The sequence below is a fragment of the Dryobates pubescens genome, chromosome 33 (assembly GCF_014839835.1).
Source record: "Dryobates pubescens isolate bDryPub1 chromosome 33, bDryPub1.pri, whole genome shotgun sequence".
NCBI lineage: Eukaryota > Metazoa > Chordata > Aves > Piciformes > Picidae > Dryobates > Dryobates pubescens.
Genome location: NC_071644.1, coordinates 2,252,521 through 2,280,306, shown reverse-complemented (window position 1 = coordinate 2,280,306; position 27,786 = coordinate 2,252,521). Strand labels below are relative to the sequence as shown.

The following is a 27,786-nucleotide window of genomic DNA, read 5'->3' as shown; positions in this document are numbered from 1 at the left end:
GTGAGCAGGAAGGTACCAAGTGGGCAGGAAGATGCCAGGTGAGTCAGTAGGTAGGTGAGGCGGCCAGGAGAGGGGGAAGGCAGGTGGGGAGAAAGGTGTGTGGGTGCCAGGTGAGTGTTAAGTGGGTAGGGAGGTGGGTGCCAAGAGGGTGGGAAGGTAGGTAGTGGGTGGGTGGGTAGGTGGGTGCCAGGTGGGTGGATGCCAGGCAGCTGGGTGGGCACCAGATACATGGGTGGGTGGGTGGGTGAGTGGGTACCAGATCGGTAGGTGGGTGGGTGCCAGGCGGGGGGGAGTCAGGGGGTGCCCCCGGGGCCGCTATAGCGTGAGTGGCACCTGCCAGATGAGCAGGGTGCTGTCGGCAGCGCCCCCCCGTGGCGGCGCCTCGGCACTGAAGCTGCGGTAGCCGCGGCCCCCGGAGACGATGGCCACCGAGGAGATCTCCTTGCGGGGGGCGTCGCGGGCGCAGGGCCGGCTGCGGACCCACACCTGGGGGTCGTCGGCCAGCTCGTAGATGCTGCCGTCCTCCTCCGTGTGCTCCCCGGCGCCCCCCGCCGGCGCCTCCCGCACCGACAGCAGCTGCCCGGGCAGGTGGGAGGTGGAGCGCAGTCGGTACTGCAACAGAATCCCTTTCTTCCTCAGCTCCCGCGGCTGGGGGCCGTCCAGATCCGGGGGTTTCTCTTCCTCGCCCTCCTCTTCCTCCTCCTGGTCGCCCTTCAGCACGTCAGGCGCCAGGGTGCTCAAGGCCACTGCCAGGAACTCCACGGGGCCGCCGTGCCCGTTGAGGGACACCATGCCCTTGCCTGCCGATGCAAGAGAGGAGAGGCACTGAAAACGGGCTCAGAACAAAGGCTGTGCCCACAGCAGGCAAGGGAAGGGCCCTGCCCCTGGGGAGGGACAAGCCCCTGCTCCAGGACAGGGGAGAGGACACCTGCTGGGAACCAGCTCCAAAGAGAAGGACTTGAGAGTGCTGGGGGACGAGAAGCTGCCCAGGAGCCAGCAAGGTGCCCTCATGGCCACCTGGGGTCCTGGGGTGCATGCAGAAGAGTGTGGCCAGCAGGGCAAGGGAGGCTCTCCTGCCCCTCTGCTCTAGTCAGACCACATCTGCAGGACTGGATCCAGCTCTGGGCTCCCCAGTCCCAAAGAGTCTGGAGAGAGTCCAGCAGAGGCTCTGAATCTGCTGAGGGGCCTGGAGCAGCTCTGGGAGCAGCAAAGGCTGAGAGCCCTGGGGCTGAGAGCCTGCAGAAGAGCAGCCCCAGAGGGCAGCTGAGCAATGCTCAGCAAGAGCTAAAGGAGCTATGGGGGGCAAGACCCTGGGGCCAGACTCTGCTCAGTGGTGCCCAGGGCCAGGCCAAGGGGCAGTGGGCACCAACTGGAACTCAGGAGGAGAAAGTTGTTTGGTGTGAGGGTGCTGAGCCCTGGAGCAGGCTGCCCAGAGAGGTTGTGGAGTCTCCTGCTGTGGAGAGCTTCCAACCCCCCCTGGCCATGGTGCTGCTGGGCTGGGTGCTGTGGGTGCCCTGCTGGAGCAGGGGGCTTGGACTGGATGAGGTCTCTTCCAACCCCCAGCATACCAGGAGTCTGTGATGCTGGGATGTGCTTCTCCAGTTGCAGTGAGTGGTTTGGGCTGGAGGAGCTGAGGGCAGCCTCCTGCACCCAACCACAATGGCAGGAGGAGAAGGAAGCAAGAGGACAGGACAGGCTGTGCTGCAAGCATGCAAGGCATGAGCCTGGCTTGCCCTGGCAAACCATCAAGTCCTGTGTCCAGTTCTGGGCTCCTCAGTTTAAGAAGGACATTGAGAGACTTGAAGGTGTCCAGAGAAGGGCAACAAGGCTGGGGAGGGGTCTGGAGCACAGCCCTGGGAGGAGAGGCTGAGGGAGCTGGGGTTGCTTAGCCTGCAGAAGAGGAGGCTCAGGGGAGACCTTCTTGCTCTCTCCAACTCCCTGCAGGGAGGTTGAAGCCAGCTGGGGGTTGGTCTCTTCTCCCAGGCACCCAGCACCAGAACAAGAGGACACAATCTCAAGCTGTGCCAGGGGAAGGTTAGGCTGGAGGTGAGGAGAAAGTTCTTCCCAGCAAGAGAGATTGGCCATGGGAATGTGCTGCCCAGGGAGGTGGTGGTGCCCAGGGAGGACATTGGGATGTGCTGCCCAGGGAAGTCATGGTGCCCAGGGAGCAGATGGGGATGTGCTGCCCAGGGAGGTGGTGGAGTCCTCATCCCTGGAGGTGCTCAAGAGGGGCTTGGATGTGGCCCTTGCAGCCATGGGTTGGTTGTCAGGAGGTGCTGGGTTGGCCTGGCTGAGCTCTGAGCCCTTTTCCAAGCTGGCTGACTCTATGATTGGAAGCTCCAGCACACGCTGGGGAGGCTTGGACTGGGTGGCCTCCAGAGGGCCTTTGCCACCCCCAGCACGCTGGGGGCTGTGGCAGGAAGGGGTTTGGTGCTCACCGGTGATTTTGGGGATCCCCTCCAAGCGGGGCACAGGCAGCAGCACAATGATGCCCTGGTCAGTGCCCACCCAGAGCGAGCCCTGGCAGATGAGGAGGCTGCTGACACGCACCTGCTTCTGGCCTGGAAGAGAAGGCAGGGAAAGAGAGAGGGTGAGGGCTGGGCTGCTGAGACACCACCTGGAATGCTGCAGCCAGCTCTGGGCTGCCCAGCTCAGGAGGGACAGGGAGCTGCTGCAGAGAGTCCGAGGGAGGGCTCCAAGGATGCTGAAGGGACTGCAGCACTGCCTGGGGAGGAGAGGAGAGGTTCGGAGAGGAGAGGTTCGGAGAGGAGAGGTTCGGAGAGGAGAGGTTCGGAGAGGAGAGGTTCGGAGAGGTTCGGAGAGGAGAGGAGAGGTTCGGAGAGGAGAGGAGAGGAGAGGAGAGGAGAGGAGAGGTTCGGAGAGGTTCGGAGAGGTTCGGAGAGGAGAGGTTCGGAGAGGTTCGGAGAGGTTCGGAGAGGAGAGGTTCGGAGAGGTTCGGAGAGGTTCGGAGAGGTTCGGAGAGGAGAGGAGAGGAGAGGAGAGGAGAGGAGAGGAGAGGAGAGGAGAGGAGAGGAGAGGAGAGGAGAGGAGAGGAGAGGAGAGGAATCTGCTGGAGAGGTGCAAGGGAGGGCCCCAGGGCTCCTGAAGGCACTGCAGCACTGCCTGGGGAGGAGAGGCCGGAGAGGCCCTCCAAGGCCACGCAGCATCTCGCCACAAAGATCTCTTCTGCCGAGGGAGAAGGCTCCAAATATAAATAAACAAAAAGAGGAGGTAAAAAGCAAGGGGGGGGAGGGGGAAAGCAGAAAAGCCCAAGGCAGGGAAGAGTGAAGACTTGTAATGGCAGATGAATATTTTATCCCTGGGACTCAGCCCTGCACAGCAGCAGCGGCGGCGAGGAGCTCTGTCTGTGGAGATGCAAGTTGGGTTTCTCTCCAGGAGGACTTTATTAATGACCTGTCAAGTTAAAAAGGATGAAGGAGCAGGAGTTCAAAAATGCATTAAATACCCAGCCAGGGAAGGAAGTGATAAATAATTGAACATGCCCTGAAAAAAGGGAAAGGGGAGGGTGGGAAAAAGAGAGAGAGAGAGAAGGCACTAAGTGACTTACAAGAGGAGTGTGGCTGGGACTAATTACACAATCATGTCACTTGGAAGCTGCAACAAGGTGGGAGCCAGCCCAGCATGCCCCAGAGGGAGGGAAGCAGAGAATCAGCTTGGAAGGCAGCTCAAGGATCAGCTGGTTCAGCCTTTCCAGGCCGATGGAATCCCTGCTCCCAGCATAGGTTGGGTGGAGCTGGAGCTGCTCAGCGTGGAGAAGAGGCCAAGGGGACCTCAGAGCTGCCCTGCCCCAACCACCTCCCTGGGCAGCCTGGTCCAGAGCTCCACAGGGATCCTGCAGGAAGGCTGCAGAGGGACTTGGCAGGAGGGTGTCTGGACACAGGCCAAGTAAGGAATGGTTTGAAGCTGAGGGAGAGCAGGGTTAGAGTGGAACTGAGGAAGAAGGTCTTCAGTAGGAGAGTGCTGAGACTCTGCACAGGCTGCCCAGGGAGGCTGTGGCTGCCTCCTCCCTGCACATCACAGTATCACACAGGGTCACACATGCTCAAGGCCAGGTTGGATGAGGGCTTGAGGACCCAAGTCAAGAGGTGTCCCTGCCCATGGCAGGGTAACTGGAACTGGATGATCTCTGAGGTCCCTTCCAACCTGAGCCACTGCAGGATTCTGGAGTCAGTAAGAGAGTCACAGATGTTCAGGTTAGAGGGACCCCAAGGCTCAGCCAGCTCCAAGCCCCCTGCCATGGGCAGGGACACCTCACACCACAGCAGGTTGCTCACAGCCACCTCCAGCCTGGCTGCAAACACCTCCAGGCAGGAGGCTTCCACCACCTCCCTGGGCAGCCTGTGCCAGGCTCTCACCACCCTCCTGGGGAACAACTTCTTCCTCACAGCCAATCTCAATCTCCCCACTTCTAGTTCTGCTCCATCCCCCCCAGTCCTATCCCTCCCTGACACCCTCCAAAGTCCCTCCCCAGCTTTCTTGCAGCCCCCTGCAGATCCTAGAAGGCCACAATGAGGTCTCCTGGGAGCCTTCTCCCCTCCAGCCTGCACAACCCCAACTCCCTCAGGCTGTGCTCACAGCAGAGCAGCTCCAGCCCTCTGCTCCTCCTCCTGGCCCTTCTCTGGACACCTTCCAGCCCCTCCAGAGCCTTCCTGGCACAGAGGCTCCAGAGCTGGCCCCAGAGCTCCAGCTGTGGGCTCAGCAGAGTGGAGCAGAGGGGCAGAATCCCCTCCCTGCCCTGCTGGCCACACTTCTCTTGCTGCAGCCCAGGCTCTGCTTGGCTCTCTGGGCTGCCAGTGCTCCCTGCTGGCTCCTGCTGAGCTTCTCCTCCCCCAGCACCCCCAGGTCCTTTTCTCCAGGGCTGCTCTCCAGCCAGTCCCTGCCCAGCCTCTAGCAGTGCCTGGGATTGCCCTGCCCCAGCTGCAGGACCTTGCCCTTGGTCTTGTTGAGCCTCATGAGGTTGTCCTGGGCTCAGCTCTGCAGCCTGCCAAGGTCCAAGCTCAAAGCTTTCCACAGCACTAAGCAGGTCAGCTGCACACACAGCTCCTCCGCAAACCACCAAGGCCACAAAGCAACCCAACACATAGGATCATAGAATCAGTCAGGGTTGGAAGGGACCACAAGGATCAGCCAGTTCCAACCCCCCTGCCATGGGCAGGGACACCCCACACTAGAGCAGCCTGGCCAGAGCCTCATCCAGCCTGGGCTTAAACACCTCCAGAGATGGAGCCTCAACCACCTCCCTGGACAACCCATCCCAGGGCTTCACCACTCTCATGGGGAAGAACTTCCTCCTCCCCTCCAGCCTGAATCTCCCCACCTCCAGCTTCATTCCATTCCCCCTAGTCCTATCCCTACCTGAGAGCCTGAGCAGTCCCTCCCCAGCCTTCCTGTAGCCCCCTTCAGATCCTGGAAGGCCACAATGAGGTCTCCTGGGAGCCTTCTCCTCTCCAGACTGCACAGCCCCAACTCCATCCATCCTTTGAATGCCAACTAAGAGGCAGGGGAAGGTGGGGAGCTCACCTGGGAGGACAAAGGTGGTCCTGGTGGCGATGTTGATCTCCTGCAGGTGCTCCAGGGTCTCGGTGTGGAAGAGGCGGATGGAGGAGCCCGAGGAGAAGGCCATCCAGACCCCACTGCCCGCCTTGATCATGTGTGTGACGCTGGCCTCGGGGTCAGGGTGGGCCTCAAAGGTTTGCTGCCAAAAGGGGAACCCCCAGAAGGCAATCAAAGGGTTGGCTGCTCCCCCCCAAAAGTGCTGCCAGCTTGGCCTCCCTCGTCGCCGGGAGCAAGAGAGCAGAGCCTGTCCCTGTGCCCTCCCTCCTGAGCCCCAGCCCTCAGGCTCCACAACCCCTCTGCTCCAGGGCTCTGGGACCCTCACAGGGAAGAAGTTCCTGCCTCATGCTGAGGTGGAACCTCCTGTGCTGCAGCTTCCATCCACTGCTCCTTGTCCTATCCCAGGGTGCAGCTGAGCAGAGCCTGTCCCTGTGCCCTCCCTCCTGACCCCCAGCCCTCAGCTATTGATAGACACTGATCAAATCCCCTCTCAGCCTTCTCCTCTCCACACTAACCACCCCCAGGGCTCTCAGCCTCTCCTCCCCAGGCAGTGCTGCAGTCCCTTCAGCATTCTTGGAGCCTTCCCTGGCCTCTCTCCAGCAGCTCCCTGTCCCTCCTGAGCTGGGGAGCCCAGAGCTGGCTGCTGTATTCCAGGTGAGGTCTCAGCAGGGCAGGGCAGAGGGGGAGGAGAACCTCCCTGGCTCTGCTGGCCACACTCTTGATGCACAGATGTTAGGGGTTGGAAGGGACCCAAAGAGATCATCCAGTCCTACCCCCTGCACCCCACCAAGCCCCTCTTGCATCCCACCCTCTATCCATCCCACCCAGCCCCTCCTGCACCCCACCAAGCCCCTCTTGCATCCCACCCTCTATCCATCCCACCCAGCCCCTCCTGCACCCCACCAAGCCCCTCTTGCATCCCACCCTCTCTCCACCCCCTCCTGCACCCCACCAACCCCCTCTTGCCTCCTTGCCTCTCACTCTCTCTCCAGCCCCTCCTGCCCCCCCCCCCAGCCCCTTCTGCCTCCCTCTACATGGTTTGGGTTATTTTTGCTTTCCCATCCCTTTTTCTCCTGCAAGAATTCCCACCTGGCTCCTGCCACAAGCAAAAGTGGAGCTGGAGAGGGGACTCCAGTGCCCTGCTGCCACCACATCCCCTCCTGCAAGCCACCAACCAGCTCCCTTCCTGCACCCCTGCCTCCATCCACCCAGCCCCTCCTGCACCCCTGCCTCCATCCACCCAGCCCCTCCTGCATCCCACCCTCCATCCACCCAGCCCCTCCTGCACCCCACCCTCCATCCACCCAGACCCTCCTGCATCCCACCCTCCATCCACCCAGCCCCTCCTGCATCCCACCCTCCTTCCACCCAGCCCCTCCTGCACCCCACCCACCCTCCACCCAGCCCCTCCTGCACCCCACCCTCCATCCACCCAGCCCCTCCTGCATCCCACCCTCCATCCACCCAGCCCCTCCTGCACCCCACCCTCCATCCACCCAGCCCCTCCTGCACCCCACCCTCCATCCATCCCCTCCTGCACCCCACCCTCCATCCACCCAGCCCCTCCTGCCTCCCACCCTCCATCCATCTCCTCCTGCATCCCACCCTCTATCCATCCCCTCCTGCCCCCCCCAGCCCCTCCTGCACCCCACCAAGCCCCTCTTGCCTCCCCACCCTCTCTCCAGCCCCTCCTGCACCCCACCCAGCCCCTCCTGCAGCCCACCCAGCCCCTCTTGCATCCCACCCTCTATCCATGCCCTCCTGCACCCAACCAAGCCCCTCTTGCCTCCTACCCTCTATCCAGCCCCTCCTCCCCCCCACCCATCCCCTCCTGCACCCCACCAACGCCCTCTTGCCTCCCACCCTCTCTCCAGCCCCTCCTGCCCCTGCCCCCAGCCCCTCCTGCCTCCCTCTACATGGTTTGGGTTATTTTTGCTTCCCCATCCCTTTTTCTCCTGCAAGAATTCCCACCTGGCTCCTGCCACAAGCAAAAGGGGAGCTGGAGAGGGGACTCCAGTGCCCTGCTGCATTATTCATGGCCAGCAGAGCCTTGTGGCTGGCTCTTTACAACAGCTAATCCATGCAAACTCAGGCTGAGCACTGCATGGGGGAATTGCAAAGGTGGGAGGAAAGAGAGGAGGCTTAGCCTGTTTTAAAAGCAAGCAAAAAAACCCCTAAAACCCTCCCCAGAACCCCCAGCTATTCAGCATTCTGTGGTTAGGCAGCTGCAGGAGACAGCTCAGCAGAGTCCTCCTGCAGCTCAGCATCAGAGGGAAAGGAGCCCAAAGCAAAGAGAAGCAGCAGGGGGGAAAAAGGTTGGGAGGTTGAACCAGGGAACTACTTGGCTTGGAAAAGATGCTGCTAAGATCACCCAGTTCAAGCATTCTCTAGCCCTACCAAGCCTGGGGCTAAACCATGCTCCCCCCACACCCAGCAGCACATCTGCAAGGCTTCTCAACACCTCCAGGGATGAGGCTTCAGCCCTAGCTCCCTGGGCAGCCTGGGCCAGCCTCTGAGAGCCCTTTCAGGGAAGTTTCTTCTGATGCCCAACCTAAACCTCCCCTGGGACAACCTGAGGCCATCTCCTCTCATCCTATCCTCTGATGCAAAGGAGAAGAGACCAAGCCCCATCTGACTCCAGGCTCCTCTCAGGCCAGCAGCTCTGCCCTCAGCCTCCTCTTCCCCAGGCTCAACACCCCCAGCTCCCTTCAGCTGCTCCTCCCCAGCCCTCTTCTCCAGACCCTTCCCCAGCTTCCTTGCCCTTCTCTGGACCAGCTCCAGCCTCTCAATGTCCTTCTGGGAGTGAGGAGCCCAAAACTCAACCCAGGACTTGAAGTGTGGCCTCAGCAGTGCCCACTCCAGGGGCACCATCTCTGCCCTGCTCCTGCTGCCCACAGCATTGCTGCTCCAGGCCAGGCTGCTGGCGAACTTCTTGCCCACCTGGGCACCCCCTGGGCTCATCTTCAGCTCAACCCCCTCCTAACCACACCTCAACACCCTTAAGCCTTGAACATTGATGAACCCTGGGGCAGAGAGGGACAGAACCTGCCTGCTGTTTCCAGCCTGGCACACCCTGGCTCCCCTTCGGCCATCAGTCGCCCAACACCCCCGAGGGCTTTCTCTGCCCCCACCCACATCCTTTGGGGCTAAAACCAACATCCCCCCCCATCCCCAGATGCAGCTGGGCCCCAGGCAGTGCTCCCTACCTGGGTGTGGAGGCTGGTGGCATCCAGGACAGTGACCTGGTTGGCACAGCTGGCCCAGAGGGTCTCATCCAGCGTCAGGAGGGCTCGCACCGGGCCGGGCCCCACGCTCAGGCAGGTTGGCTGCTCAGCTGGGTCCCACAGCCCCCCTGGGGCAACAAGGAGAGCAGGGAATCACAGAACTGGCAGGGTTGGAAGGGAGCTCAAGGCTCAGCCAGCTCCAATCCCCCTGCCATGGGCAGGGACACCTCACACCAGAGCAGAGGGGGGATGGCTGCCACCCCCCAGCCCCGCTGTGGTCCTGCCCCAGTTCAGAGCAGGACAGATGCTCTGCTGCCCCCCAAAAAGGGCAGGAGAATGATGCTCACACACAGGGATGGGATAGTCAGAGAATCATGGAACTGTTAGAGGTGGAAGGGACCCCAAGGCTCAGCCAGCTCCAACTCCCCTGCCATGGGCAGGGACACCTCACACCACAGCAGGTTGCTCACAGCCACCTCCAGCCTGGCTGCAAACACCTCCAGGCAGGAGGCTTCCACCACCTCCCTGGGCAGCCTGTGCCAGGCTCTCACCACCCTCCTGGGGAACAACTTCTTCCTCACAGCCAATCTCAATCTCCCCACTTCTAGTTTTGCTCCATCCCCCCCAGTCCTATCCCTCCCTGACACCCTCAAGAGTCCCTCCCCAGCTTTCTTGCAGCCCCCTGCAGATCCTGGAAGGCCACAATTAGCTCTCCTGGGAGCCTTCTCCTCTCCAGCCTGCACAACCCCAACTCCCTCAGGCTGTGCTCACAGCAGAGCAGCTCCAGCCCTCTGCTCCTCCTCCTGGCCCTGTTCTGGACACCTTCCAGCCCCTCCAGAGCCTTCCTGGCACAGAGGCTCCAGAGCTGGCCCCAGAGCTGCAGCTGTGGTCTCAGCAGAGTGGAGCAGAGGGGCAGAATCCCCTCCCTGGCCCTGCTGGCCATACTTCTCTTGCTGCAGCCCAGGCTCTGCTTGGCTCTCTGGGCTGCAAGTGCTCCCTGCTGGCTCCTGCTGAGCTTCTCCTCCCCCAGCACCCTCAGGTCCTTTTCTCCAGGGCTGCTCTCCAGCCAGTCCCTGCCCAGCCTCTAGCAGTGCCTGGGATTGCCCTGCCCCAGCTGTAGCACCCTGCCCTTGGCCTTGCTGTACCTCTTGCTTCTCTTGCTGCAGCCCAGGAGGTGATTGGATGCTCAGCAAAACCAAATGCAGCTGAAACCCCTTGAAACACCTGCTGGGGTCTGCTGCAACCCTCTTTGTGTCCCCAGGGTCACCTCCAAGCATTTCTATGCCACAATCAAAAGGATGGGGGGGGGGGGGGGGGGGGCAGGGAGGGAGGGGCAGCTCACACCCCAGTTCCAGCCTTCCCTCAACCTCCTTTTCCCCCCCACTGCAAACAGCTTTGTACCAGCCCACAGTGGCCCACCTGGCCCCATGGGGCAAGCCCCAAATTCCCTTTCTTTTGCTCAAAGCAAGCATTTCAGTGTCTCTTTTTCCCCATGCAGCCTTTTCATGGCCTTTCATTTCCCTTTGCCCATTTCTGTGCTCCCAGGCTGATCTGGGAGGAGCTTTGTGCCAGATTTGGATGAATTCCTCACCAGCAGTGGCTGAGCTGCTTCAAGAGTTAATTTCTCTCTCTTTTTGTTCCCCCCCCTTTAGTTCCAACTCAATTGTATTCATTTTACCCCAAACCCCTCTAAGATCCAAGGGATGAAAAGAGCCCTTTGGGCTCCTCAGACCTCTGCTCCCCTCCTCAGCAGCTTTTCAGCCAATCCTCCTTTTTATCCACCCCCCCCTCCACCCCTCTATTAATAACAACAGGGGGAAAAAAAGAGAGAGAAAGCCCCAAAAGGAACTATTTTAGGACAGGCTTTTTCCTAACCCCCCAATCAAAACCTCCACCCTGCAGCTTGCTGCCTGTGGAAATGGAGAGGCACATGAAAGCTGCTTCCTTAAAGCAGCTGGGGATGGGGCTGGGGGCTCTGAGGTGGGGGCAAGGGGCTGTGGAGGACCTCCCAAGAGCCACTGAAGAGGCTTCCCTGAGCTGGGTGCTGCTCACTGCAGGGTAGCTGAGGGCAGAGGAAGGGTTGGGTCCCAATCTAGGCCAGCAGCAAGCGTTGTGTGAGGCTCTTTCCTACCCTCTAGTGATGAAGCAAAGGTACTTGAGAGCCCAAGTGAGGAGGAAGGCTCTCAAGCCTTGGCCTGAGGTGAAGGCAGGCAAAGCTGTTCCAAGCTGTCAGCCCCTGGCTTGACCAGCAGCTCTCTGAGCTGGTCTAGGAACAGGCTGGAGGCTGAGCCCAGAGAGTGGTGGGGAATGGTGCCACAGCCAGCTGGCAGCCAGGCACCAGTGGTGTGCCCCAGGGATCAGTGCTGGGCCCCAGCCTGTTCAATATCTTTATTGATGATCTGGAGGAGGGGATTGAGTCCATCAGCAGTGAATTTGCAGGTGACACCAAGCTGGGGGCAGGAGTTGATCTGCTGGAGGGTAGAGAGGCTCTGCAGAGGGACCTCGACAGGCTGGGCAGATGGGCAGAGGCCAAGGGCAGGAGATTGAACACATCCAAGTGCCAGGTGCTGCACTTTGGCCACAACAACCCCAGGCAGTGCCACAGGCTGGGGGCAGAGTGGCTGAGAGCAGTCAGGCAGAGAGGGACCTGGGGGTAGCAGTTGATGGTAGGCTGAACATGAGCCTGCAGTGTGCCCAGGGGGCCCAGAAGGCCAAGGGCAGCCTGGCTTGCAGCAGGAAGAGTGTGGCCAGCAGGAGCAGGGAAGTCCTTGTGCCCTGTGCTCAGCACTGCTCAGGCCACACCTGGAGTCCTGTGTCCAGTTCTGGGCTCCTCAGGTCAGGAAAGAGGTTGAGCTGCTGGAAGGTGTCCAGAGAAGGGCAACAAAGCTGGGGAGGAGTCTGGAGCACAGCCCTGGGAGGAGAGGCTGAGGGAGCTGGGGTTGCTTAGCCTGGAGCAGAAGAGGCTCAGGGGAGACCTTCCTGCCCTCTCCAACTCCCTGAAGGGGTTTCAGGGTGTCCCACCCAACAGCTCCCTTGGGGCCTGTCCTCACCGTTGCTCCTGGGGTAGGCAGCCACGGTCCCATCCTGCAGCCCCGCAAAGAGGTACTCTGGGCTGTGCCTCAAGCAGAGGACAGGCTGTGTGCCTGGGCTCTTGCAGGTCAGCAGGCACTGAGCCCCCATGTCCACGCTGCCATAGACCATGATGCTGAGGAGAGAACGGGGAGGGGAGAGGCAGGAGGTCAGTGCTGGCCCTCAAGGCTCTGGTGCCGGCGGAGGGCTGCGGGCGGGGGGAGGCTCACCTGCCGTCCCGTAACCCCAGGCAGACCGTGGGATGTGGGGATGCTGAGGGCTGCTCAGTGGTGGGTCTGGGCTCCTGGGTGCCTGCCAGGTCCTCCTCACCCACCTCAGGGATGTACTCCATGCACAGCACCGGGGAAGCCACCGGGAAGGACTTGACGGTGCGCGGCACGGCGCGGTACAGCGACAGGATCTCCACCAGGCCCCCGGCGCCTGCCTGGCCCCCCCCCACCTGCCAGGAGCAGAAGCTGGGGGTTGGCTCCAGCCATGAGCAGCAGGGGGCAGGGGGTCTGCAGCCAGCAGGACTCAAAGCTGGTGGCTTCTGCCCCGTTTGGGGGGGCTGCTTTGCTCACCCAGAGGTAGCCCTGCGGCAGCGAGGTGCTGACGGCGGAGAAGCCCAGCAGGGAGGACTGCACCGGGTTGTGCACGGCGGCGCCCAGCTGGGGAGAGAGCAGGCACAGGGGGCTCCAGCTCACCTCCAGCCCAGGCCAGGAGGTGAAGGGTTATCAGCACGTGCCCCAGAGCTCAAGGTCAAGACACACCCAGAACTGTATCCCCAGTTTCTGCCATTGCAGCCAGCTTAAGTCTCCTCCTCCAGCTCACCCACCCTGGCACCAGGATCACAGCTGGAAAGACCCTTTAGGATCATCAAGCCCAGCTGGCAGGGCACCACCAAGCCCAGCCGGCAGGGCACCACCAAGCTCAGCAGGCAGGGCACCACCAAGCCCAGCTGGCAGGGCACCACCAAGCCCAGCCGGCAGGGCACCACCAAGCTCAGCCGGCAGGGCACCACCGAGCTCAGCCGGCAGGGCACCACCAAGCCCAGCTGGCAGGGCACCACCAAGCTCAGCCGGCAGGGTACCACCAAGCCCAGCTGGCAGGGCACCACCAAGCTCAGCTGGCAGGGCACCACCAAGCCCAGCCGGCAGGGCACCACCGAGCCCAGCTGGCAGGGCACCACCAAGCCCAGCCGGCAGGGCACCACCAAGCCCAGCTGGCAGGGCACCACCAAGCTCAGCCGGCAGGGCACCACCAAGCCCAGCTGGCAGGGCACCGCCAAGCTCAGCTGGCAGGGTACCACCAAGCCCATCTGGCAGAGCACCACCAAGCCCAGCTGGCAGGGCACCACCAAGCTCAGCCGGCAGGGCACCGCCAAGCCCAGCCGGCAGGGCACCACCAAGCCCAGCTGGCAGGGCACCACCGAGCTCAGCCGGCAGGGCACCACCGAGCCCAGCTGGCAGGGCACCGCCAAGCCCAGCCGGCAGGGCACCACCAAGCCCAGCTGGCAGGGCACCACCGAGCCCAGCCAGCAGGGCACCACCAAGCCCAGCCGGCAGGGCACCACCAAGCCCAGCCAGCAGGGCACCACCAAGCTCAGCTGGCAGGGCACCGCCAAGCCCAGCCGGCAGGGCACCACCAAGCCCAGCCGGCAGGGCACCACCGAGCCCAGCCGGCAGGGCACCGCCGAGCCCAGCTGGCAGGGCACCACCAAGCCCAGCCGGCAGGGCACCACCAAGCCCAGCTGGCAGGGCACCACCAAGCCATGGCCCTTAGCACCACATCTTCACAGCTCTGAAACCTCTCCAGGGATGGGGACTCCACCCTGGGCCAGGCCTGGACAACCCTCAAGGGGAAGAAATTGTTCCTCATGGCCAACCTAAACCTCCCCTGGAGCAACCTGAGGCTGTCTCCTCTCACCCTATCATTTGTTCCTTGGGAGAAGAGGCTGAGCACCACCTGGCTCTAATCTCCTTTCAGAGACTGGAGAGAGCCAGAAGGTCTCCCCTCAGCCTCCTCTTCTCCAGGCTCACCACCCCCAGCTCCCTCAGCTGCTCCTCCCCAGCCCTGGTCTCCAGACCCTTCCCCAGCTTCCTTGCCCTTCCCTGGACCTGCTCCAGCCTCTCAATGTCCTTCTTGGAGTGAGGAGCCCAAAACTCAACCCAGCACTCAAGGTGTGGCCTCAGCAGTCCCCAGTCCAGGGGGACAATCCCTGCCCTGCTCCTGCTGCCCACACCACTGCTGATCCAGGCCAGGCTGCTGGTGACCTTCTTGGTCAGCTGGGCACCCCCTGGGCTCATCTTCAGCTGCTGTCACCCAGCACCCCCAAGGTCCCTCCCCACTGGGCAGTTGCCAGCCACTCTGCCTCCCAGCCTGGAGCACTCATGGGGTGGCTGTGACCCAAGGGCAGGACCAAAGGAATTGTGCTTTTATTCCCCCAAATGATGGCTGGAGGTGGGAAGGAGCTCTTGGTGTGGGCTGGAGGTGAAGCTGGCCATCACTTTTACCTGAAGATCAAGGGCCTTGGAGAAGGCAGGCATGTGGCAGGAGAGGATGGGGCACCAGAAAGGAGCTTTGCTCTTCTTGTCTTCGTCAGGACAGAGCCAGCCCGGCTGGTTCTCCTCCCCTGCAGACAGCAGAGAAGACTGAGGGTGACCAAGGTGACCCCCAGCACCCCTGCCCTCACCAAAGGCACCCCAGCATTAGCAGTTTGAGGTACACAGCTCTCCTTTCCACCCCTGAACAACCCCCACCTGCAGCCCAAAGCTTACAGGCACTGGCACAGGCTGCCCAGGGAGGTGCTGGAGTCCCCATCCCTGGGTGCTGGTCAGCAGCTGCCTGAAGCTGAGCCAGCAGTGCCCAGGTGGCCAAGAAGGGCAGCGGCAGCCTGGCCTGGAGCAGCACTGCTGTGGGCAGCAGGAGCAGGGCAGGGATTGTCCCCCTGCATTCAGCACTGGTGAGGCCACAGCTTGAGGGCTGGGTTGAGGTTTGGGGCTCCTCACTCCAGGAAGGACATTGAGGGCTGGAGCAGGGCCAGAGAAGGGCAATGGAGCTGGGGAAGGGTCTGCCTGCATTTCCTCTCATCCTATCTCTGTTCCCTGGAAGAAGAGACCAAGCCCTGCCTGCCTCCAGCCTCCTCTCAGGGAGCTGCAGAGTGCCAGAAGGTCTCTCCTCAGCCTCCTTTCCTCCAGGCTCAACACCCCCAGGTCCCTCAGCTGCTCCTCCCCAGCCCTGTTCTCCAGACCCTTCCCCAGCTTCCATTGTCCTTCCCTGGCCCTGCTCCAGCCTCTCGATGTCCTTCTGGGAGTGAGGAGCCCAAAACTGACCCCAGGACTCAAGCTGTGGCCTCAGCAGTGCTGAGCAGAGAGGAAGAATCAATTCCCTGCTCCTGCTGGTCCCACTGCTGCTGCTCCAGGCCAGGCTGCTGGTGACCTTCTCAGGCACCTGGGCACAGCCTGGGCTCCTCTTCAGCTGCTGTCACCCAGCACTCCCAGATCCCTCTCTGCCAAGCAACTTTCCAGCCACCCTGCCCCACAGCCTGGAGCACTGCATGGGGTTGCTGTGTGTGGCAGTTCAGGCTGGGTGCCTCCTGTTCCTGCCACAGGAGTCACACCTCCTGTGCCCAGAGTGGACAGAAGAAGCTGAGTATTTCATACCCATAATATCCTGTGCCCTACAAATCCATCTGCAAAGTCCTTCTCTGCCTCTTTCTTCCCTCTCTGCTCATGTGGGAGATGCTCTCCCTCAGGTAATGGTGGGGGAGGATCTCAAGGTCTGTCCAGGCCTAATGCCAGGAGGGGAAGGGGGGGAAGGGCAGTCTCAGACCTGGCCAGCCTGAGACCAGCCTAGCAGTAGGGGGGGAAGAAAGAGCCCTGGGGGGTTTTGGGTGTACCCTCAGGTGGGGAGATGAGAACTGCTGGGGACCTCTGGGAGTGCTGGAAGGGACTCTGTAGGCTTTGGGCTCCCTTTGTCACTGTGCTCTGTACTTCCTCTACACCACCAATTGCCTTCCCATTTAAGTTTCCCATCACTGCTGCACTCCATTTGTGTGGTGAGTGTCATTCTTCTGCCCCCCTCAGGGCCTGGAGGGGAATCTGCCTGGCCTCAAAGCAGGACAGTGTGACTGCAGGGCAGGACCTGGCCACTTGGCCTGGCTGAACACCCTGCAGCTGGCCCCCAGCCCATGGATGCAGCCAGACTCCCACCCCCACCCAGCAGCACAACACCCCAAAGTGCTCCCCAAGCTTTTCCCCTGTCCCATTTCACACCAGGACAAGTGCAAAGGACACAACCCCCTCCCTCCCTGTGCTCTGCCAAGCAGGGCTGAGGGCAGGCAAGGTGCCAGGGGGCTACTCACGCAGTCCGATCTTGGCCAGGTGCAGGCGGTTCACCCAGGAGATCTTGCTCAGGGGGTTTGGGGTGATGAAGACCACCATGACGCTGATGGGGCGCCCAGACCTGCACAGGGAGAGCAGCACCACCTGGATCATGCAGTGCTGGGGTGGTCCAGGCCAGAAGGGACCTCCAAAGCTCATCCAAGGCTGAGTTCCCCGCAGCCGGCAGCAGGGCGAGGGAGCTTCCCCTCTGCTCTGCCCTGCTGAGACCTCAGCTCCAGCACTGTGTCCAGTTCTGGGCTCCCCAGCTCAGGAGGGACAGGCAGCTGCTGCAGAGGGGCCAGCACAGGGCTGCAAGCATGATTAGGGGACTGGAGCACCCCCTGGGGAGGAGAGGCTGAGGGACCTGGGGGTGGTTAGTCTGGAGAGGAGAAGGCTGAGAGGGGATTTGGTCAGTGTCTATCAACAGCTGAGGGCTGGGGGTCAGGAGGGGACAGGGACAGGCTCTGCTCAGCTGCACCCTGGGATAGGACAAGGAGCAATGGATGCAAGATGCAGCCCAGGAGGTTCCACCTCAACACAAGGGGGAATTTCTTCCCTGTGAGGGTCACAGAGCACTGGAACAGGCTGCCAATGGGATCCTGGGCTGCATCCAGAGGAGTGTGGCCAGCAGAGCCAGGGAGGTTCTCCCCCCACCTCTGCTCTGCCCTGCTGAGGCCACAGCTGGAATGTTGCAGCCAGCTCTGGGCTCCCCAGCTCAGGAGGGACAGGGAGCTGCTGGAGAGAGTCCAAGGGAGGGCTCAAAGGATGCTGAAGGGACTGCAGCACTGCCTGGGGAGGAGAGGCTGAGAGCCCTGGGGGTGGTTAGTCTGGAGAGGAGAAGGCTGAGAGGGGATTTGATCAGTGTCTATCAATAGCTGAGGGCTGGGGGTCAGGAGGCAGGGGACAGGGACAGGCTCTGCTCAGCTGCACCCTGGGACAGGACAAGGAGCAATGGATGTAAGATGCAGCCCAGAAGGTTCCACCTCAACACAAGGAGGAACTTCTTGACTGTGAGGGTCCCAGAGCCCTGGAGCAGGCTGCCCAGAGAGGTTGTGGAGTCTCCTTCTCTGGAGCCTTTGCAGCCCCCTCTGGATGTGTTCTGTGTGACCTGTGCTGGATTCTCTGCTCCTGCTCTGGCAGGGGGCTGGACTGGATGATCTCTTTGGGTCCCTTCCAACCCCTGACATCCTCTGCTCCTGTGATCCCCAACTAGATCAGGTTGCCCATGGCCCTGGAGAGCCTCACTTGGTGTTGTTGACCTTCCAGCCATTTTGGACTGGATGTTAGGCAGAATTCCTTCCTCATCTCCAGTCTCAGTCTCTCCTCCTCCAGCTCAAAGCCATTGTTCCTCATCCTGGCACTGCAAGGCCTTGGCAAAAGTCCCTCCCCTGTAGCTCTGCTTCAGGTACTGGAAGGCTGCTCTGAGGTCATCCTGGAGCCTTCTCTTCTCCAGGCTGAACAGCCCCAGCTCTCCCAGCCTGTCCCCACAGGGCAGGTTCTGCAGCCCTCTGATCACCTTTGTGGTCTCCTCTGGAGTCTCTCCAGCAGCTCCAGGTCCTCCTTGTGCTGGGGGCCCCAGAGCTGGAGGCAGTGCTGCAGGTGGGCTCTGAGCAGAGCAGAGCAGAGGGGCAGAATCCCCTCCCTGTGCTGCTGCTCTCCCTGCTCTGGCTGCAGCTCAGCACTCAGCTGGCTGCTGGGCTGCCAGGGACCATCGCTGCCTCCTGAGGAGTTTGTCATTGACTGACACCCCCAAGGCCTTCTCCAGACTGCTCCTCACCCAGCCTATACTTGTGCTTGGGACTGCCCCAACCCAGGTGGCAACACCTTGCACTTGGTGTTGTTGACTTTCCAGCCATGTTGGGCTGGGTGTCAGGAACAAATTCAGCACAGAAAGAGTGATTGGCTGTGGGACTGGGCTGCCTGGGAAGGTGGTGGAGTCACCATCCCTGGAAGTGTCTAGAAATAGACTGGGTGCCATGGTTGAGTTGATCAGATGGTGCTGGGTGATAGGTTGGACCTGATGATCTCAGAGGTCTTTTCCAACCTGGTTGATTGTGTGATTCTCTGAGGTGGGCTTGGCCTCACCTCTGCAGCCTACCCAAGTCCCTCTGGATCATGGAATGGGCCAGGCTGGAAGGGACCTCCAAAGCTCATCCAGTCCAACCCCCAGCAGTCAGCAGGGACATCCCCAGCTAGATCAGGCTGCCCAGGGCCTCACTGAGCCTCACCTTGAATATCTCCAGGGAAGGAGCCTCAAGCACCTCCCTGGGCAACCTGTTCCAGTGCTCCACCACCCTCATGGTGAAGAACTTCTTCCTCACATCCAATCTCAATCTGCTCTGCTCTGGTCTGAAGCCATTGCCTCTGGTCCTGTCCCTGCAGGCCTTTGCAAGCAGTCTCTCTCCATTTTTCCTGTAGCCCCCTTCAGGCACTGGCAGGCTGCTGTTAGGTCTCCCTGGAGCCTTCTCTTCTCCAGGCTGCACAGCCCCAGCTCCCTCAGCCTGTTCCCAGAGCAGAGCTGCTCCAACCCCCTGATCATTTCCATGGCCCTCCTCTGGACCCTCTCCATCAGATCCATGTCCTCCCTACACTGAGGCCTCCAGACCTGTACACAGTACTCTTCAGGCTCCTCCTCCTCCCTCCCAGGGTGGGAAGAACCCAGCTGTGACCTGCAGACTCACTTGTCAGGTTTCCCAGGCAGCAGGAGGCGGAGGCGGCACTTGTTGGCAGAGTGGATCTCCTCCTCCTTCACCTTCATCATCCTCTGCAGGGCTAAGCACCAGTCCTGGGCCACTGTCATGTTCAGGTTCTGGAAGAAAAGTCATAAATCATGGAATAAACCTGGACTGTCCCCAGATTTCATCAGTGGAGGTCCAGGAGAATGAGGTGCCCAGGAAGGCTCAGTGAGGAACCAGGCAGGGCACACAGAGCTTGGATCGACCCAGCCACAGAGCCTTAGAGGCTGGAACCGACCTCCAGGGCTCATCCAGTCCATCCCCCCTGCCAGAAGCAGGATTACCCTGAGCAGGGCCCACAGGAATGCATCCAGGTGGGTTCTGAAAGTCTCCAGAGAAGGAGACTCCACCACCTCTCTGGGCAGCCTGCTCCAGGCTCTGGGACCCTCACTGTAAAGAAGCTTCTCCTCAACCCAACCCACAGAACCACAGAGCTGTCAGGGTTTGAAAGGGAGCTCAAGGCTCAGCCAGCTCCAAGCCCCCTGCCATGGCCAGGGACACCTCACACCACAGCAGGTTGCTCACAGCCACCTGGCTGCAAACACCTCCAGGCAGGAGGCTTCCACCACCTCCCTGGGCAGCCTGTGCCAGGCTCTCACCACCCTCCTGGGGAACAACTTCTTCCTCACAGCCAATCTCAGTCTCCCCATTTCCAGTTTTGCTCCATCCCCCCCAGTCCTATCCCTCCCTGACACCCTCAAAAGTCCTTCCCCAGCTTTCTTGCAGCCCCCTGCAGACCCTGGAAGGCCACAGTGAGGTCTCCTGGGAGCCTTCTCCTCTCCAGCCTGCACAACCCCAACTCTCTCAGGCTGTGCTCATAGCAGAGCAGCTCCAGCCCTCTGCTCCTCCCATGCTTTGCCACCTAGACAGATACCTGGTAGGTGCCATGCAAGGTGCTGATGAGAAGGGTGATCTGCTCCACCACCGCCAGGTCCTTCTGCAGGTCCTGCAGCTCCTGGAAGAGCCTTGGTGGCCCCAGGTAGACTTTATCTTGGTTGGAGAAAGAAGGGAAATGAGATGCAAGGAGGATGTCCCAGAATGAACCAGGTTGGAAAAGACCTGAGAGATCATCAAGTCCAACCTATTACCTAACACCTCCTGACTACTAAACCATGGCTCCAAGGGCCACATTCAAGCCCCTGTTGAACACCTCCAGGGATGGGGACTCCACCACCTCCCTGGGCAGCACATTCCAATGGCCAGTTCCTCTTGCTGGGAAGAACTTTCTCCTCACCTCCAGCCTGAACCTCCCCTGGCACAGCTTCAGACTGTGGCCTCTTGTTCTGGGGATGGGTGCCTGCCTGGGAGAAGAGACCAACCCCCACCTGGCTCCAACCTCCCTGCAGGGAGTTGCAGAGAGCAAGAAGGTCTCCCCTGAGCCTCCTCTTCTGCAGGCTAAGCAACCCCAGCTCCCTCAGCCTCTCCTCCCAGGGCTGTGCTCCAGACCCCTCCCCAGCTTTGTTGCCCTTCTCTGGACACCTTCCAGCAGCTCAACCTCTTCCCTAACCTGAGGAGCCCAGAACTGGACAGAGGACTCCAGGTGTGGCCTCAGCAGTGCTGAGCACAGGGCACAAGGACTTCCCTGCTCCTGCTGGCCACACTCTTCCTGATGCAGGCCAGGATGCCCTTGGCCTTCTGGGCCCCCTGGGCACACTGCTGGCTCATGTTCAGCCTACTATGAACCACTACCCCAGGTCCCTTTCTGTCTGGCTGCTCTCAGCCACTCTGCTCCCAGCCTGTAGCTCTGCCTGGGGTTGCTGTGGCCAAAGTGCAGCCCCTGGCACTTGGACTTGCTGAATGCCATCCTGTTGGCCTCTGCCCATCTCTTCAGCCCATCAAGGTCCCTCTGCAGAGCCCTCCTGCCCTCTAACAGGTGGTGACAGCCCAGCCCTGCAGGAGGGGAAGGGATGAGAGCTCACTGTGCGAGGCCTGCCCGCTGGGTGCATGCCGCTTGGCCCCGGCGTTGTGGATGACGACGTTGTCCTTGTCATAGGCTCCGCTCTCCTGCCCCACCTCCACCACCTGCACCTGTGGGAGGGCTGTGCTCCACTTCACCACGTATTTGGGACCCAGGGGCACCAGGCTGCTAATTTCCAGCTGGCCTCTGCCAAGGGAGGATTGGCAAGAGAGAGAGAAGCCATCAGTCGGTGGGCGACGTGGCTCAGCCCGCCAGCCCCTCGCCGAATGCCTTGTGCAAGCCAAGCCCCCAGCTGCCAAGCCCCACACCATGCACTGCTGGCATGCCTGCACCCCCAAAAGTGGGGCACCCAACCACAGCAGACCAGGCTTGCCACCTACCCTGGGTTCACTGGCCTGCAAAAGTAGGGGGGGGGAAAGATTGATTAATAGAGAGGTTTCCCCTTTGGAGCATCAGCCCTGAGGTCCCAAGAGCTTCCAGGCCTCCACACCAGCTCCAGCACCAGGGGATGGAAGGATGCCAAGAAGGATCACAGAATCAGTCAGGGTTGGAAGGGACCACAAGGATCAGCCAGTTCCAACCCCCCTGCCATGGACAGGAACACCCCACACTAGATCAGGCTGCCCAGAGCCTCGTCCAGCCTGGGCTTAAACACCTCCAGGGACAGGGCCCCAACCACCTCCCTGGACAACCCATCCCAGGGCTTCACCACTCTCATGGGGAAGAACTTCCTCCTCACCTCCAGCCTGAATCTCCCCACCTCCAGCTTCATTCCATTCCCCCTAGTCCCATCACTCCCTGAGAGCCTGAGCAGTCCCTCCCCAGCCTTCTTGTAGCCCCCTGCAGATCCTGGAAGGCCACAATGAGGTCACCTCAGAGCCTTCTCTTCTCCAGACTGACCAGCCCCAACTCCTTCAGTCTGTCCTCACAGCAGAGCAGCTCCAGCCCTCTGCTCATCCTCCTGGCCCTGCTCTGGACACCTTCCAGCACCTCCAGATCTCTCTTGTCATAGGGGCTCCAGAACTGGAGGCAGTATCACAGTATCACAGTAACTAAGGTTGGAAGAGACCCCAAGGATCATCAGTACTCCAGGTGGGGTCTCCCCAGAGCTGAGCAGAGGGGGAGAATCCCCTCCCTGGCCCTGCTGGCCACACTTCTCTTGCTGCAGCCCAGGCTCTGCTTGGCTCTCTGGGCTGCAAGTGCACTCTGAGAGCTCCTGGTGAGCCTCTCCTCCACCAGCACCCCCAAAGTCTCTCTCCTCAGGGCTGCTTTCCAGCCACAATTAGGTCTCCTGGGAGCCTTCTCCTCTCCAGCCTGAACAGCCCCAACTCCATCTCTGGGGAGGGGGTGGGGTGTGTGACCTGAGATCCTGAGAAGTCCCTCCCCAGCCTTCTTGCAGGCCCTCTTCAGATAAGTGAGGGACAGAGCAGCCCCAAACCAAGTGGATTCCTTCTCCCAGCACAGGGGGAAGGGGTTTGAAAAGGTCTGGAGGTAGAGCTAGCAAAGCACTAAGCCCAGAACTGGAGGTGGGGAAGGGAGGTGGGTCACCCTGTCACCACTTGGCCAAGGGATGTGGGGGTCTGGGGCCACCAGCACGTACTTGAAGTTGATGTTGGCACAGACCAGCATGTCATTGAGCAGGAAAACCTTCCTCTCCTTGGACTTGATGAGCTGCCCCCGGTCGCCGTACACAGTCTCCGTCAGCGTCTCGCAGAGCAGGAGCTGCCTCTGCCCCGAGCTCAGCATCTGCAGAGGGCATGGAACAGGCAGGGCCATCAGCCTGGGAGGCCCCTGGAAGCCTCCTGTCCCAACACTTGGCTTGATTTCTTAGCTTCCAGGGAAGGATTTTCTTCCAGCTAGGAGCGTGCCCAGCCCCAAGGGCTGCAGAGGTGGCCAGGAAACACTCACAGAGGTCTCCAAGATCCAACCCAGCACTGCTCAGGGCACCACCAAACCACGGCCCTGAAACCCTTCCAGGGAGGGCACCACAGCCCTGGGCAGCCTGGGTAAGGCTTGGACAACCCTCAAGGGGGAGAAATTGCTCTTCATGGCCAACCTAAACCTCCCACAGGGCAAGTTGAGGACATTTCCTCTTGCCCTGCCACTTATTCCTTCAGAGAACAGCACAGCTCCCACCTGGCTCCAACTTCCTTTTAGGGAGCCAGAAGGTCTCCCCTTAGCTTCCTTTTCTCCAGGCTCAACACCCCCAGCTCCCTCAGCTGCTCCTCCCCAGCCCTGTTCTCCAGACCCTTCCCCAGCTTCCTTGCCCTTCTCTGGACCTGCTCCAGCCTCTACACCCCCAGCTCCCTCAGCTGCTCCTCCCCAGCCCTGTTCTCCAGACCCTTCCCCAGCTTCCTTGCCCTTCTCTGGACCTGCTCCAGCCTCTACACCCCCAGCTCCCTCAGCTGCTCCTCCCCAGCCCTCTTCTCCAGACCCTTCCCCAGCTTCCTTGCCCTTCTCTGGACCTGCTCCAGCCCTCAATGTCCTTCTTGGAGTGAGGGGCCCAGAACTGAACCCAGGATTTGAAGTGCACACTGCAAACCCCTTTTCCCCTGCATGGCCAACCACGAGAGCAGAGCCTTGGCAGGCCAGCATGGCCCTTTTACAGCCCTTTGGGAGTCTGTCTTCATCCTCTGGCCCTAAATCCTCAGCCCAGGTCCCAGCTGGCTGGTGGCCTGCTGTGGGTTCTGCCACCGCAGCCACCCCCAGCCCAGGATGTGTTGCAAGAGCTTCATTCAGGGGGGTTTGGCAGTGGCTTTTTCCCTTCCACCAGCAGTTGCAAAACCCGGCAGAGGTGCAAAGCAACTCCTCCAGGCCTTCCCTGGAGGGGAATTTCCTCGTGGCAGCCTCAAGATCTGATTGTGCTCAACGTCCAACAGGGAGCCGAGCTGCCCGAAGCCCCCGGCGTGGAGGACAGGGAGGTGGGAGCTGCATCCCCCAGGAACCACAAGCTTCATCTCTTACCAACCAGCTCCAACCTCTCCCCTCAAACCTGGGGGAGATGGCATCAGGGTCCTGTCCCCCTCAAATATGGGGGAGATGCCATCAGTGTCCTGCCCTCCCCAAACCCTGGGGGAGATGCCATCAGGGTCCTGCCCCACTCAACCCTGGGGGAGATGGCATCAGGGTCCTGCCCCCTCCCCAACCCTGGGGGAGATGGCATCAGGGTCCTGCCCCCCTCAACCCTGGGGGAGATGCCAGCAAGGTCCTGTCCCCCTCAACCCTGGGGGAGATGCCAGCAAGGTCCTGCCCCCTCAGTCTTGGGGGAGATGGCATCAGGGTCCTGCCCCCTCCCCAACCCTGGGGGAGATGGCATCAGGGTCCTGCCCCCCCCCAAACCCTGGGGGAGATGGCATCAGGGTCCTGCCCCCCCCCAAACCCTGGGGGAGATGGCATCAGTGTCCTGCCCCCTCAGTCTTGGGGGAGATGCCATCAGTGTCCTGCCCCCTCAGTCTTGGGGGAGATGCCATCAGTGTCCTGCCCCCTCAGTCTTGGGGGAGATGCCATCAGGGTCCTGCCCCCTCAGTCTTGGGGGAGATGGCATCAGTGTCCTGCCCCCCTCTGCAACCCTGGGGGAGATTGCCCCAGGAACCAGAAGCTTTATCTCCAAGCTGCAGGCAGCACAAAGGTGAGGAGGGGAGGCTGCAGGCCCCCACCTTGTTGAGGCTGCTGCGGTCACTGATGCTCTTGCTGAGCTGCTGGATCTCAGCCAGCTGGTCGGCCAAACGCTTCTGCTCGTTGAGCTTCTCCGCCAAGGTCTCCAGCTCAGTGAGGGCCAGCTGGAGGGACAAGCGGTCTGCATGGCCCTTGGGGGTGTTCTTCAGCATGTCCTGAAAGAGGCAGAAAGGATGGGAGGGCAAAAGCCACCCAAGAAAACAAAAAGAGAGCAAATCGGCCTCCTCGGGGCTGCCGCGGCCGGGAGCGCTTCCGGCGCCTCTGGAAAGCAAAGCTTGGCAGGAGAGCCCTGGGCTGGGCCCCAAAACTGCAGCCAAGCTGCCAGCCCCAAGAGCTGTCCCTTGCTAAACCCTTTCCTGCAGCACCCAGGCTGCAAAACACAAGAATCACAGCAGCAGCCAGCTCGGAAGAGAGCTCCAAGCTCACCAAGTCCAACCAATCACCCAACCCTAGCTGATCAATCAGACCATGGCACCAAGTGCCTCCTCCAGGCTTTGCTTCAACACCTCCAGGGATGCTGACCCCAACCCCTCCCTGGGCAGCACAACCCAAAGGGAATCTGTCTGGGAAGAACTTCTTGCTAAGCTCAAGCCTAAACTTCCCCTGGCACAGCTTGAGACTGTGTCCTCTTGTTCTGGGGCTGGCTGCCTGCCTGGGAGAAGAGCCCAACCCCCACCTGTCTACAGCCTCCCTTCAGGGAGTTGGAGAGAGCAAGAAGGTCTCCCCTGAGCCTCCTCTTCTCCAGGCTAAGCAACCCCAGCTCCCTCAGCCTCTCCTCACAGGGCTGTGCTCCAGACCCCTCCCCAGCCCTGTGCCCCAGCCCCCTCCCCAGCCCTGTGCCCCACACCCCTCCCCAGCCTCGTGCCCCACACCCTTCCCCAGCCTCGTGCCCCAGCCCCCTCCCCAGCCCTGTGCCCCAGCCCCCTCCCCAGCCCTGTGCCCCACACCCTTCCCCAGCCCTGTGCCCCAGCCCCCTCCCCAGCCCTGTGCCCCACACCCTTCCCCAGCCCTGTGCCCCAGACCCTTCCCCAGCCCTACTGCCCTTCTCCAGACACGGTCAAGCAACTCAACATCCTTCTTGAACTGAGGGGCCCAGAACTGGAGACAGGACTCAAGGTGTGGCCTAAGCAGTGCTGAGCCCAGCTGCACAGCAAGGTGGGGGGCAGGTAACCTTTGCCCCTACCTGCAGGAGCAGGATGAACTGAGGGAACCTCTGGATGGGCTTCACCATCAGCCCGTAGAGCGTGACCCGGTCGGCGCTGGCCATCTGCCTCTTCTGCGGGGTGGGGGGAAAGAAAGGCCAACAAGAGGAGGAGTTTGCACCCACCACGGTGAGCAGCAGCACTGTGCAGCCACACCTGGGCCCTGCTGACCTTGAGGAAGTCGAGGAAGGCAGGCTTGGTGAGACAAGCCTTCTTGATGAGGGACATGGCAGTGGTGAAGTTGTTGACGTAGTCGCTGTAGACATCCAGCACCATCGACTTGGAGAACTGGGGGGAGGCCAAGGAGAGCGGTGAGGGAACGGGGGCTCCCCCCAAAAGGGGAGGCCAGCAAAGCATGGGGGGGCTTGGGTCTTTTGGGAGGGATGCTGATGGTGCTGGGGAGAGCCCAGGTTGGGGCTGCACCACTTCAATGCTCCAAGCCCAGCCCGTGAGCACGGAGAGGTGCAGGGGGAGGGTTGGGAACAGTCACGGAATCACAGCAGGGGTTAGATGGGAAAGGACCTCAAAGCTCATCCAGCTCCAACCCCCTGCCATGGGCAGGGACACCTCCCACCAGCACAGCCTGCTCAGGGCCTCATCCAGCCTGGCCTTGAGCACCTCCAGGAAGGGGGCAGCCACAGCCTCCCTGGGCAACCTGTGCCAGTGTCTCCCCAGCCTCACTCTTCCTCATCTCCAGTCTCAAGCTCCCCTCCCCCAGCTCAAAGCCACTGCCTCTTGTCCTGGCACTGCAGGCCTTTGTAAACAGTCTCTCTCCATCCTTCCTGTCTGGAGCACAGCCCTGGGAGCAGAGGCTGAGGGAGCTGGGGTTGCTTAGCCTGCAGAAGAGGAGGCTCAGGGAAGACCTTCCTGCTCTCTCCAACTCCCTGAAGGGAGGTTGGAGCCAGGTGGGGGTTGGGCTCTTCTCCCAGGCACCTAGTACCAGAACAAGAGGACACAGTCTGAAGCTGTGCCAGGGGAGGTTTAGGCTGGAGGTGAGGAGGAAGCTCTTCCCAGAGAGAGTTATTAGCCTTTGGAATGTGCTGCCCAGGGAGGTGGTGGAGTCCCCATCCCTGGAGGTGTTCAAGAGGGGATTGGATGTGGCACTTGGAGCCAGGGTTTAGCTGTCAGGAGGTGTTAGGGATTAGGTTATAGGTTGGACTTGATGAACTCTGAGGTCTTTTCCAACCTGGTTCATTCTGTGATTGATTCTGTATTAACTTCTTTGCTCCTGTCTCTTGTCCCTTTTGGACAGGGGGGTAAGGGTCTTGGGTGACAGGTTGGACTTGATGATCTTTGAGGTCTCACAGTATCACAAAGGTTGGAAGAGACCTCAAAGATCATTGAGTCCAACCTGTCACCACAGACCTCATGACTAGACCATGGCACCAAGTGCCACATCCAATCCCCTCTTGAGCACCTCCAGGGATGGGGACTCCACCACCTCCCTGGGCAGCACATCCCAATGACGAACGACTCTCTCGGTGAAGAACTTTCTCCTCACCTCCAGCCTAACCTTCCCCTGGCACAGCTTGAGACTGTGTCCTCTTGTTCTGCTGCTGGCTGCCTGGGAGAAGAGACCAACCCCCAGCTGGCTCCAACCTCCCTGCAGGGAGTTGCAGAGAGCAAGAAGGTCTCCCCTGAGCCTCCTCTTCTGCAGGCTAAGCAACCCCAGCTCCCTCAGCCTCTCCTCCCAGGGCTGTGCTCCAGACCCCTCCCCAGCTTTCTTGCCCTTCTCTGGACACCTTCAAGTCTCTCAATGCCCTTCTTAAATTGAGCTCCTCAATTGAGCTCTTGTTGATGTAGGTGAGTTAAACCATCACAGGAGCCCAGAACTGGACACAGGACTCCAGGTGTGGCCTAAGCAGTGCTGAGCACAGGGCACAAGGACTTCCCTGCTCCTGCTGGCCACACTCTTCCTGCTGCAGGCCAGGATGCCCTTGGCCTTCTTGACCCCCTGGGCACACTGCTGGCTCCTGTTACTCTCTTCCACCCTTGGTGATTCCGTGA

The 27,786-nt window shown here is 60.9% G+C and overlaps 1 protein-coding gene across 1 annotated transcript in view; it reads right to left on the bottom strand.

The window, feature by feature from the left end:
• Positions 1-273: 273 nt before the first annotated feature.
• Positions 274-27,786, bottom strand: part of ARHGEF10L (Rho guanine nucleotide exchange factor 10 like) — a 52,224-nt gene continuing 24,711 nt past the window's right edge. The window contains exons 14-29 of the mRNA XM_054175857.1: positions 25,951-26,067; positions 25,761-25,853; positions 24,559-24,732; positions 22,503-22,648; positions 20,904-21,088; positions 19,859-19,974; positions 18,931-19,058; positions 16,231-16,331; positions 14,381-14,499; positions 12,449-12,535; positions 12,098-12,327; positions 11,849-12,003; positions 8,781-8,926; positions 5,542-5,716; positions 2,439-2,561; positions 274-800 (exon numbers count right to left, since the gene is read on the bottom strand). Of these exons, the coding sequence (XP_054031832.1) occupies positions 316-800; positions 2,439-2,561; positions 5,542-5,716; positions 8,781-8,926; positions 11,849-12,003; positions 12,098-12,327; positions 12,449-12,535; positions 14,381-14,499; positions 16,231-16,331; positions 18,931-19,058; positions 19,859-19,974; positions 20,904-21,088; positions 22,503-22,648; positions 24,559-24,732; positions 25,761-25,853; positions 25,951-26,067 (2,580 nt within the window). The 3' untranslated portion in view covers positions 274-315. The remainder of the gene's footprint in view (positions 801-2,438; positions 2,562-5,541; positions 5,717-8,780; positions 8,927-11,848; positions 12,004-12,097; positions 12,328-12,448; positions 12,536-14,380; positions 14,500-16,230; positions 16,332-18,930; positions 19,059-19,858; positions 19,975-20,903; positions 21,089-22,502; positions 22,649-24,558; positions 24,733-25,760; positions 25,854-25,950; positions 26,068-27,786) is intronic.